This window comes from Centropristis striata, chromosome 21 (genome assembly GCF_030273125.1).
Source record: "Centropristis striata isolate RG_2023a ecotype Rhode Island chromosome 21, C.striata_1.0, whole genome shotgun sequence".
Lineage (NCBI taxonomy): Eukaryota > Metazoa > Chordata > Actinopteri > Perciformes > Serranidae > Centropristis > Centropristis striata.
This window is the reverse complement of record NC_081537.1, coordinates 16,884,310-16,896,696: the sequence shown is the minus strand read 5'-3', so window position 1 is coordinate 16,896,696 and position 12,387 is coordinate 16,884,310. Positions and strand designations below refer to the sequence as shown.

At 38.9% G+C, this 12,387-nt stretch overlaps 2 protein-coding genes across 19 annotated transcripts in view; both read left to right on the top strand.

The window, feature by feature from the left end:
- The window catches only part of LOC131959353 (disks large homolog 5-like), a 40,374-nt gene extending 36,830 nt beyond the window's left edge, over positions 1-3,544 (top strand). For both annotated transcript variants that reach the window (XM_059324522.1, XM_059324521.1), the window contains 2 exons: positions 201-310; positions 2,499-3,544. In XM_059324522.1, the coding sequence (XP_059180505.1) occupies positions 201-310; positions 2,499-2,602 (214 nt within the window). In that variant the 3' untranslated portion in view covers positions 2,603-3,544. The remainder of the gene's footprint in view (positions 1-200; positions 311-2,498) is intronic.
- Positions 3,545-4,038: 494 nt separating this feature from the next.
- Positions 4,039-12,387, top strand: part of LOC131959354 (calcium-activated potassium channel subunit alpha-1a) — a 111,971-nt gene continuing 103,622 nt past the window's right edge. For 7 of the 17 annotated variants that reach the window (XM_059324537.1, XM_059324524.1, XM_059324525.1 and 4 more), the window contains exon 1: positions 4,039-5,149. In XM_059324537.1, coding sequence (XP_059180520.1) covers positions 4,919-5,149 — 231 coding nt within the window. In that variant the 5' untranslated portion in view covers positions 4,039-4,918. The remainder of the gene's footprint in view (positions 5,150-12,387) is intronic. The other 10 variants (XM_059324538.1, XM_059324541.1, XM_059324529.1 and 7 more) reach the window with 2 other exon arrangements.

Genomic DNA, 12,387 nt, shown 5'->3' with positions numbered 1-12,387 from the left:
AGGGGAGGACATGCGGCAAAGGGAGATCAGGCCGGATTCGAACCCGGCTCCACCGCAGCGAGGACTGTAGCCTCTATACGTGGGGCGCCTGTGTAACCCACTACGCTACGGACCACCCCACAATTGTTATGATTCTGTGTGTGAATTGAAGTGAGTATTATTTACAAAGATGCTGAAAGGTGCTGATGTTGTCTCTCCAGAGAGCAGAAGGACCCTTTGTACCTGCGGGATAAACTCTCACAGAAACATTCCAAGGAGCAGTATGAGGCGGCACAGAAAGTAGAGCAGGATTACAGCCGCTTCTTCACAGGTTGGTGGAAATCACTTTTTTTTTTTCTCTGATCTACTAAAAATAAATAGGTTGAATACAGAAATCACAGTAATTGTGATCAGTTTGAGTGCATAGAGACAGTTACAGGAATGAATGAGGTACTAAATGTGGATAATATGATGAATAATTTGAGTATCATTGCAGGGCTGGGATTTTTTAGTACTTAATAAGAAACTTTATAAAACACATCTCTGCTCTATTGTGGTGGTTGCAGAAATCTCAGCAGCTGATACCGCAAATACAATCTAAACTAACAGCTCTAGTATCAGTCTGGCTGAGTGCTATTTGGGTGAACTGGCCCTTTAAGGATGAGTCACATAGCAAGGATTTTTTTTTTGAATGAACAATTAAAAAAACATCTAGCACACCCAGATAAGTAACAAGTGTAATATTTTAACATGGTCTAGTTTAACCAGTGTGAGTCTCCAACAGCGCCGGAGGTTATCCAAGGTTTTTGGAACACGGTTCCTCTGTGGTGTTTCACAGACAAAGTTTTGGTATCTGGAGCAGCAGCCAGTCTGACACACCCGACTTCCTGCTGATTAATGACTTCATGAAAGAAGGAGATTTATTATTGCGAAGGGCTTTGGAAATGAACACATACCACCACTGATCCCTTCGAACAGGGAGAGGTGGTCGGCCAACTTCTGCACACGAGCCACAGCGATGAGAAATGTAATTATCAGAGTATCTGGTGGCATTAAGCAGAGCTGATCACATCCCCATACTCCCAAAGTCACCACTGAAATAGTTTGGCTTCAGGGTCCTATTTGTCCATGAGAGCATTGGCGTTGATAAGAGCAGACAGAAAGTTAATCAAGGTTTTTTTTTTTTTTTTCTTTTAAACTGAATATCTGAGTTTTTGACTGACCAATACGTTCAGTGCATTGAGTTCTAGGAAGCTCTGATGCACATTTTCCCCGAAATTAAACTAATCAATCAATTGACAAAAATGTATCTGCTGCTTTTCTGATAATTCGTAAAGAAAAAATAAACAATTTTCCAGATATAGACATTGAAACTGGAGTGAAAGGTGTAATGTTGCTGTTATTATGTCAGTATGACTGTCAAAAAGATAATTTTCACTGTTGATTTTTTGCTGCAAACTGTACGTCATGCAGAAAAGATAGGCAATACCCAGACTCTTTAGATAAGCTGTAGCCAATATGCAGCCAAGACACAATAAACAAGAGTTTTTGCAACACACATGTGCTGCTCATGTGTCCTGGTCTTGGGAGTTGCTGCTTTTCTTCATGTATGTGATGATAAAGAAGTATATTTTGGTTTAGGATGGTTGGTCAGATAGTAATTTGAAAATGTCCTCTTTTAAATTAGCTGCTGCGAGCATTGCACATCAAATCTATCACAGAACTGTAGGAGGTTGAATTTGATTATGGGTAATGTGCAGTAGGCGACAGGAACAATCAAGAATAACATTAGTTGCAGCCCAAATTTTCACAAATTATATATATATATATATATATATATATATACATATACATATAATACGATTCAGATCACTTTAACCCTCCTCTTATGTTGCGGGTCAAATTAACCCATTTCAAAGTTTAAAAATCTAAAAACAAAAATAGTTTAAAGTATTTTTTCTGAAAATAAAAAAGTCTGGAAAGACCTACATATAAAAATAATAATAAATATTTAATAGATAAATAATGAATAATAAAACAAGTTTTAACATGCATTTTTTTTTAATGAAAAAAGAAGTCAATTATCCTCATTGAACCATGATCTTTGAGACGTAAAGGACACCATTGCACTAAATATTGAATGAAATGGCTAGTAATGGAGTTATTAATGAAATATAAACAATTTTTATTGGGATTTTTTAGTTTCTGACACTTTTGGATAATTAAACATGCCGCGGGTTATTGCTGTTCCTGAGAAACGAACATAACAGGAGGGTTGATTAAGATTCACTTCATTGCCATTTCCCTGAGTATTTTCATACAAAAAAGAAACAAAATCCTGTTTCTCTCCAGCTCCAATCAGTGCATTAAATGACAAACAAACAATATCAAAAAAGATGAATTGATCACAATCCGAATCACTAGTTGCATCCCCAGATGTTCAAATAAAAAAAGCAAAGTTTCAGCCAAATCTAACACTCCTCATGTGAATCTTCCTCCCCGTCCTCACTGTGTTGCAGGCGTCGTCCAGGGAGGCAGCGTCTCCTACATTTGCACTCAGATCATGACCATCGTGGAGCAGGAGCAGAGCAAAGTGCTGTGGATTCCAGATGGAGCATCGTAGACATGTCACCTCACACCTCATGTCACTCCAAAAATATTAGAAGGATGTGATTTATTTCATTTTATGGGATACACATTGAATCGGTACAGCTAATAGACATCATGGTTAACTCCAATGCTTTTTCACATATAACAATGTCAGCACTGACAACGGTGATCATGTAATATTCCCACTACAATTGTGATGTACTGTACTACAGATAGATTTGTTTACACTAGTATTTAATACTTGAATGTTTTATTATCTAGTAGCACTCCTTTAATCCCACTTTGTCCCTTGAATATGCCGGACCACAGGAAGTCTGCGAACTGAAGACTTTATTCTTTAAGTGAAGATAGAGTGGACCACGGTGTTCCCTTCTCTATATTTATACATATTTTCCTGCCATTTAATTTATCTAATCAAATCAAAGATGTTGGTTTTGAACTTTTGTTATACAAATGTAGTTGTGTAGTTAATAGGAAGGATTATATTTTCCTGTTAATGTTGTTATTTATAGAGAAATTGGGGCAAATTTTGCTTCCTACCTTCGCATTTTTGTTGCAGTCTTCTGTTCTATGTTGCTCTCTGATGGCACTGTTTTTTTCATTCATCATTTCAGTCCACAAGAATAGTTTAGTGCCAAGCTAAAAATATTTGCTAATTACTATTCATGCTTGGATTTATTAACACTACACCCTCCATTATAAATCACACAGAAGGTATTTTCTTTTCGCCAGTTTGTGTGTTCTACTGGTATTGCCAATACTGTTCGTCTTTGTCAAGTGGATATTTTTTTTTTAAGAAGGGATACTTTATTTGTGGCTGTCAGCTAAACACATTTTCTGGATTTTCAGTACATCACGTTGTCAACATTTCATGTTCAAGTTGGATGAAACACTTTAGGTCTTCTTCTAATGAAGGTTAATATTTCTATAAAACATTAAAACCAGATTACAGTTAATGGAATGCAACTCGTCTGTGTTTTCTTATGAAATATAGTTATCTGATGCCATTTTTTTTGCAAGATGATTCACAAAGCAGGTTGATATTTGACAAGAGGAAAGCTGGAGTTCAACGATCAATGCACTTTTGTCCGCCAGGGGGAGTAAACTACCACTGTAGGTGAGAAATGGTAAGGTGTCCTTTTATTACTTTTATTGTCATGGCGGCCAACCCTAGAAGAATTAAATGATTTATTGACTTGTTTAACAACTTCCCAACCGATAGAGTTCAGTATTGTTTATATTCCTCAGCTGTAATGCTGTTTTGTTTTTTTTAATTATAAGGGCTGGAATAATTCGAAGATGCTGCTCTCATCTTTTTGAGGTTTTATTTTTTTTTAAACACTTAAAATATTTTTTAATTCTGTGTGCATTAAGTTTATTAGAACTCCTTTAGTCTGCAATGCGCTTAAAGTAAAATAGTAATTTTATGAAACTGGTGAACTAGGGAAAATGGGGAAATTAGGTTGAAGTTAGACGTCATTTGTTATAAAACTGAAAGTACTTCCACAGAACTTCGAGTTTCAAAGTAAGATGTCTTTAACCACAAAGTTACAATAATGAAAAATTGATGAAGCGGTCACTATAAATAACCAGACATCCAGATAAGCATCGACGTCTGCTATTGATGGCTCCTCCCCCGCTACCTGTAAATCTGCGATGCCATCTCCCGACAAATGGATGTGACAGGCGGCTGCCGGAGCCCGGAGACACAGAATATCACTAAATTCTCTCGTCAACACAAGAAACTGTCTTTTTTTCACACCCTATTTTCTTCCAGGATGTCGATAAACTGCGACCTTTAACGCGAGGAGCGCATTCAACAGTGCGCGGCTCGGAGCTCAAGTAGCGGAGCTGCTGAGAGCTGCGCTGTTAAACAAGGTGGAGGAGTGAGTGAAGCCATCGCTTACAACGCGTCTCTTTTACATCGTAATAGCACTTGAATAGTTTTATCCATCGGGGCTGTGCAGGGAAATCGTGAGTTTTTTAGGAGTTTGGCAAGAAAATGTGATTTTTACGCACAGATCGAAACGGATGACGCGCGATTCCAGCCATGAACGCGCATCGTGAGGCGCGCGACTGATATTTTAATTTCAAAGGAAGTTTTTTTTATATAATTATTATCGTGCGTGTCTGCTGTCGACTCAACTTTTCCACGTCTTTGCCCAGTGAAGCCAGATGAGAAGGCAGAGGAGCGGGAGGTGGTTGACTTAACATGGCTGAGCCGCTGGGGCATCAGGGGGCGCTGGCCGGTGCTCCCCAAAGCGCCTGAATCCCAGTTGAGTTTTGCCTTTTGGGGGGAGGGGGCTGGCAGGTGACCAAAGGGCCGATAATGTCGAAGAGGGATAAATTCAACCCGGATCCGTCCATCCACATATCCAAGATGAATGTCATCATCCCGTTTTCCCCAGATGTGCCCTGTGACAGCAACGGCCAACGGATGTGGTGGGCTTTCCTCGCCTCGTCCATGGTCACTTTCTTTGGGGGTCTCTTCATCATCCTCCTGTGGAGAACTCTCAAATACCTGTGGACTGTGTGCTGCCACTGTAACGCCAAAAAGAAGGTAAGCCCGCCCGCCCGCGCGGCCACACCATAAACCACCTCACCCCATAATTACTTATTTTTCACAGGGGGGTTTGTATTAAAGCCAGCGCGTGGCAGTAGTGTGTCCAGTTTGATTTATGAAATGGGCTCGTAATTAAATCTGTGTTAAGGCTCCATCGACAGAGAGCATAGTGCATGACTTTGAATAATTAACTGTGTCTCTCTTGGCTTAATGTCACACACATAGATCCCAGAAGAATACAATTATTTCACTCTGCTGGTGTTTTTAGGTTCAAAGTGCCGCTGACACTTGTTGGTGGATCACCCTCTGTTTGTTCCAGTTGAAAATGATCCAAAAGACACACACACACACACACACACACACACACACACACACACACACACACACACACACACACACTTATAAACTGCTCCTCTTCCTTATGTAACTATTTGTTGTTGTTATTATGAATTATGAGTGGTCTTTTGGTTGAATCTAAAAGCACCCTTTTTGCATACATTCATCATAACAGAATATTATTAATACAGTCAGGAAGTTCTCAGTAGTAGCTTCCTTTCTTTTTATTAATATATCCTTTAAAAACATACATATTTTCAGATTTGGCCTTGTTCCACTGTTAGAAATATAATATTTGAAAGGTTGGTTCACCCAAAATGACAAAAAAATCCAAACCTTATTCACTTACCTAATTTGTCCTCTTCTATTTTCATCATACAGTTAATTTCCTGGCCCAGGATTTGAGATATTATCCTCAGTACAGTGGAAGTAAATGGAATTCAATAGTGCTGCTGAAAGCATTTAAAAAATACTAATAAAAAATAAATCAAAAGCAACTCGTCTTTCTAGAAACAATGTTCTTCGGGGTTACTGTGGGTGCTGAAAGCCCTTGAATTTTAATGGTGTTTTCAAGGTTTAAAGTGCTCTGCTTTTGAATAAAGTGCCTGAAACTGTTTCAAATGTAGGCTAAAGTCTACTTATAAACAGGTGAAACAATTTGAAACATGGAACTTTGTTGTGTTTTCCTTAAAATAGTGTCACAAAACATGATTTAGGTTGTTTATAGCACAATAACGTCAAATACAATTTGACATAGAAGTGAAATAATCAGTTAAGTGCATATGCTGTGGTGCTACATACAAATATGTACTTACTACAGCTGCAACGTGCTGGAAAGGTTGAAAAGACCTCTGAAATTGACTTGAATTGACACGTAAGAACTCTGGCTGTTGTTTTGGATAATCCACAGAATTTCCTGCTAACATTTTGCTGTGGAACTATGTTCTATTGAATAATTAGTCCATCTAAAAACGGTTTACAACGTGTTCTGTAGATTTATCAGAGTAACTTTCTGGAAAGAGATGATGCTATTGAATCTTTTAATGCAACTTTACGATCCTGTAACCTTCACAACCCATTCACTGCACTTTTATTGGGAATGGAGACAATCAGTTTTGTAATTTTAATGAATTCACCCTTTAAAATGTTTAAAGACCAGACAGAAGCAGAAAGTATCAGAAACTTTAGGATTTAAAGGCTTGAATAAGTGAGATTCTTGCTTTAAGACCAATGTTAAATGTCATTTTGAAAAAGGTTTGTTATCCTCAGCCTTGTTCCCCACAATTTATGTTCTTGTCGACATATTCTGAGGTTATTATTTGCTGCTTGAAGCCCTCCAGTGAACCGTGCAGCTCCATTTGTTTGACCTGTTTCCAAAAGTCCGGACTAGTTTCTCCCATTCAGGAAACTCGAAGCATGTCAGCTGTGATACATTGTTGGATGTCCAACACACATTCTCTTACCGTGGTTTGTATCTAGTGTCTGTGTGCGGGCTAACACTCATGCCACAGTGTAATCCCCAGAAATCATTTTCATAACATTTAAGGCAGACTGCCACTAGATTTTCTGTTTCACAATTGTTACGACACCATCTGCCGCGGCCGGCCACAGACCTGTGTGAGGGGAAAATATCCTGCAGTTTGTCTGCTGTGTGGAGTCTCTATCAGGCTCCAACTGTATCTTAAAGTTAAAGTCCTTCCTTGTATGCTAAAGGACAAAGATTGGACTCGCTGATACAGGAGCCAGAGATGGAGCGGTTTATCTTTACACCAAATATGTGCATTCATCTCTCAGACAGCAAGGGTGGATGAGGAGAAATGGCAAAGGCTGCGTGCAGGGTGCTGCTGACCTTTTGAAGAGAGATGTTTGTATCATTTCCACGCTTTGGATGACGCTGGTTACAATTAGAGCTGCAACTAACGGCTACTTTCATCACTGATTAATCTGCTGTTTTAGTTTTGGTTATTTAGTTAATCACTTAGTGTTTAAAAAATGCTTTTCGCAAGTTTCCAGAACCCGAGGTGATGGCTGCTAAAACCAAAAAATATACAACTGATAATAACCTAAAAGAGAAAAGAGCAGTACATTTTTACATATGAGAAACATTTTTTGCTTGATTAATGACTTAAATGAACAATATATCATTTTTTGCTAAATCAAAAAAAAAAATGTATTAGTGTGGGTTCATGGGTATCTTCAATACAATTGTCATTTTCCAGTTAGAGATCCTTCTGTGTTTATTTTTTAGGTTTTTACCATGAGCCAAGTTATCTGCAGAGATCTCCTCCTCTTCGTAACAAACTGACTTGCTGATTAAAACCAGTAAAAACACTGAATAAAGCAGTTTTGTGTTAAAAATCAGTGTTTCTCCAATGCTGTTTGACAGAGAGCTGCTGCTAACGTTTGCTCAGCTTGTTTTTTTAAAAGTTAAGTCCAGACATATGATAAGAACAATCTTCATCTGGTTACAATATAAAGTTATAGTTGACTAAGATCTAAAATGTGTATCAAAAAATGTGGATTAAAAAGTCCATTTCTAGCAACCACAGTGCTAACATGTAATGCTGACACAAAAGGAATATGATGCCATTTCAGCTACACAATAGAAATTTTACCAAAATCGCAATATGGGCCTGTCCAAATTGCAAAAGTATTGTGGTGCTGCAGAGATGTCCCAGCTTTATAAATGTAAAATATTTGTTACATACAGATCCTCACAAAAAAGCATGGCAAGGTAATTGTAACAAATATTTAAATTAAAATTGTAATAATGATGCAAAACTGGTGATTCCCTCCAATATCATGAAACAAAGGCTAGTGCATTTGCAATATCAATATTCACAATTTGTTAGTTGTTTGATCGTTCCTATGATTAAAATGCCTTTTTTTGGAAACATTTGAGATTGATTGATAATGTAAGCAAACAACTTAGTGTCGTTTTTAGACATTTTAATGTTAGAACAGTGTATTACCGTATACCTTTAAAGGAAGACCAGTTAAGAGTTTCAGCTCTAGTTATGATATTTAAAAGAATCCATCAGCTTGCGTCCAAGTTTTATTTATACATACACAGAAGTGGAACAGAACTCCATGTGTGAAAATAAGATCAGGATGAGGTTGTTGCTTTCAGAGTCCACAGTGTTCATGTGTGAATACAAGCGAGCAGTCAGATTTCATGTTTTTGTTCAGATTGTGCCAAGTGAAGCTGGTGAGCTCCACCAACCTGTTGTGCTCCTCTGTGGGAGTCAGCCAGAGACGGGTCATCTCTCCACTTCCAATCCTCCCCTCGCTGCCTTTTGCTCTGCCGGCATTCATTTCATAACTTCTGCCCCGTCTTCTTCTCACCCTCTCTTTCTCATCCAACATTCAACCTTCCTTCCAAAGTGTCAGAAATGCAGTGTCAGGCGCATACGGTATGTGCCATATGAAACAGTGTTTTTGTTGCTAAGCAACTAGCAAGCAAAGGATTTCATTATAAGAGTAAATCTCGTCTCTGTTATGCAGTTGTCTCGGCTGTGAGATGTGGCAGGTTGTGTTGGAGGAACACCTCCCCACCCCCTCCCGGTCTGTGCATGTCATTAGTGGCCCAAACATGAAGCTTTCAGTGCACATTGTTATCCTTCATAGATGGGAGTTGATAATCAGTTTCCTCCTTTTCTGATTTTCAGTTTGTTTTTCCCCTCAGCGGGGCGTTCGCTGCCCCCGTTCTGTTCTGTTCTGACAGCTCTCATGTCTCCAGGACTGAGCCTCCGTCTCTGCAGCTCAGCCTTCCCGGTCTGACGGTAATCGATGAAACTCGTAGTTTGCGAGGTTCTGATGAATGACTGCTATTATCTGTCTGGGAGGAAGAAAGAAACTGTGTTGATGGTAAATGGCACTGTACTCACGATGGGAGGATGACAAGCTGTGGCAGCTTCTCAGTCATTTTTCAGACTCACATTCCTTCAATATAACTTGCCCACTGTGTTTTATTGTGTTCAGGAGAGCCGCAGGAGGTTTGAGACGCCGACAGTGGACAAAAGTAGATGTGGCATTGGATGATGTGTTGTGTGCTCAAGGTATTGAAAAAGGCCCCTCACCACCACATATTTTTAGCCACTGTAGCTGTGTGGTTGGAGTAAAATCCACCACTTTTATGCAGATTGAACAACTAGTGGATTGTTTGCCATTAAATCTTGTATAAACATTCATCTTCCCCCCAGGATGAATTGTTTGGTGATCCGGTTTTTCAGGTTTGAGTAAAATGTCCATATTGATGTGCGATTCCAGTGAAATTTGCTGTAGATATCAAAGTTTCCCCAGACTTTTGATAAAGGGCCTTCTCTAAGTCAGAATGTCACAACTAGAGTGTGTGACTTTAAATGATCTGTTACATTCCAGCCCTTGCCAAACAAGTTCACAAAATGCTGATTAAGCTTTTTGCCACCAGGAAAAGATCTCTGTACTTCTGGATCTGTGGCTTTGGCAGCTTTCCTGCACTGCTACCTACTTTATATTTGCAAAAATACTTGTGCAATGCCCGTTCAAAACATACCTGTTTGGAATTATTTGCAAAGGAAGGCTTGACATGGAGGCAGTGGAGATGCAACATGTACACATAGACAATGTTTGTTTAATTAATCTCACGTTTCATTTGTCCAGTACTGTGGTTTATGACTAAATACCTGCAAAACTAACATTCCCATCAGCCTCAGCTGCACTCTGTTTGATGCTAAATAGCGAATGTTAGCCAGGTGCAGGCTAAACTCAGATGGTGAACAAGGTAAACATTATTAGCATTTTGATGTTAGCATTCAGCTAAAAGCATGGATGTGCCTTGAGAGCAAATCACATGACTGCAGAGTCCTATATCTATTTTGTATCGAGCATTTCTGAAATTATTATTATTTATGTTTGTAGTCATGGAAAAAAGCTTTAATTTCTTGTTAATGTTAATGCCTGGTACAACTAAAGGTATATTTGACTGGACAAATATAATGACAACAACAAAATTAACTCACAAGAGTTTATTTTTAAGAGGTAATAGCTAGCCGTTTTCCATAGTTTTCGTGATAATGATTTTGGTTATTATCAAGAAAACCATGGAATATGGCTAGATATCAGCTCTTAAATTATTTTTTCCCATGACTGTATATTCGATGGTGTCATTTTTGAGTTTGTATTTTGTTGTATTTTGACATTTTTTATGTGGAAGTGGCTTGTTCTAGCATGGTCTCCGAAGTACTTACTTGCTGTTCTGTATGGGAATTTAAGTTATTTATATAGTACTTCTTTTAAACCCAACCACAATCTTTTACTGAAACTAACCAAGTAGTTTTGTTGCCTAAAGGCTCAAATATACTTGCTTTTGAACCACACATAGGCGTAGACAACCGGCTGCGTCGTGAACATAAATGTTCACATGCTTCCCCATGTACATCATACGTTACTGGAGGATTCCTCTAGAGGGAGCACCACATAAATCAGACCACGTGAGGGCAGAAATAAAACACTGAAGACGAGCTTCCGAATGTGCATGGTGACACTGAAGTTGATGTTAATTCTCAGATCATGGCAGCATAAAAGGCGAAAGGTGATTGATAAAATTGCTTAATCTGAGAAAAAACGTTATCCTTAGTTTCTTTTGTTCAGACAAGGGAAAGTAGGAGATGTTTTTTTACCTGACATGTTTCGACTGACAACTTCAGTCTTCTTCAGAGGTGTCAGCTGATCGCTGTGACGTGTCTTTTGTGGAATTCCCCATGAGGAACTCCACAAAAGACACGTCACAGCGGAAAAAAAAATCTCCTACTTTCCCTTGTCTGAACAAAAGAAACTAAGGATAATATTCAGAAGTAGACAAAATTAATTTGCTGGAAATATGAGAAAAAATGTGTTTCATTTGAAGTGTAGATTTTTTTTGTTGTATGGTTCACATAATGTGATAGGAGCAAGGGTTGCTTGCTCTGCCAGTATTTTTTAATAATTAACATTGACTACATGATGTCTTCACATTGTGTTTCTGGTTTAATAATGTTTGATTTGATTTGGCAGTTTATGCACCGCACAGTCAGGCTGCCATGTGTGTCTTCTGGCAGTGAGTCAGTGTCCTTACATGTGTCAGGTGCACAGGGTGGGCGGGATGGGTGGGGGGTGTGTTCGGGGGTCGTGGGGGGTGATTGGAGGATTCAGATGGAGAGTCACTCTCATGCTGCTTCAAAGTGCCGTCTGAAATATTGTAATTATGAGACGAGTGCTCATGATCGAACAGTGGTAATTACGAGTCAGAAAGTTGGAATAGCTGAGTGGCACTTTGCTGTCAACACACACACACACACACACACACACACACACACACAATGGCAACAAGTCAAGCAGAGTGAATATTAATGCTGCAACTACATCCTCTCTCATGGGTTATTTTTAAAACTAACATTTTTTGTTCATTTGTGAAACACAAACTGGCGCTCTGCTACAGGATTAAATACGTTTTTTTCCGGAGCTTGATTTTATTCATGTCCATTTCATTTTCTGCTCAGCCACGAGTGCTTTAACACGCTGTACTTCAATATGAACTTGGAAGAAGGAGCACTTGAAGGCAGCATAATTTATTTAACATCTAGACCTTCAATCCGTTGACAATAGTCTCTGCAATTTAGCCTGTCAGTCTGTTTTATTCTCTGAAGAAAGCATATATATATATACGGTATATATATTCCTTGTAATGTCTTTTTAATGGTCTCTCTAATTAGTTAGGCAAGTACTAGCTACCCACATTGCATAATATAAGCAGCATGCTGCAGCTTGGCTGTCACTGCGCCATCTGGGCTCCAACAGGTCTCCGATTAATACAAATGTTAAACATCTCGGCGGTGCCAGAGCCGTCTGCTGCTTTTTGTTAGTCACTAAGACAAAAGATG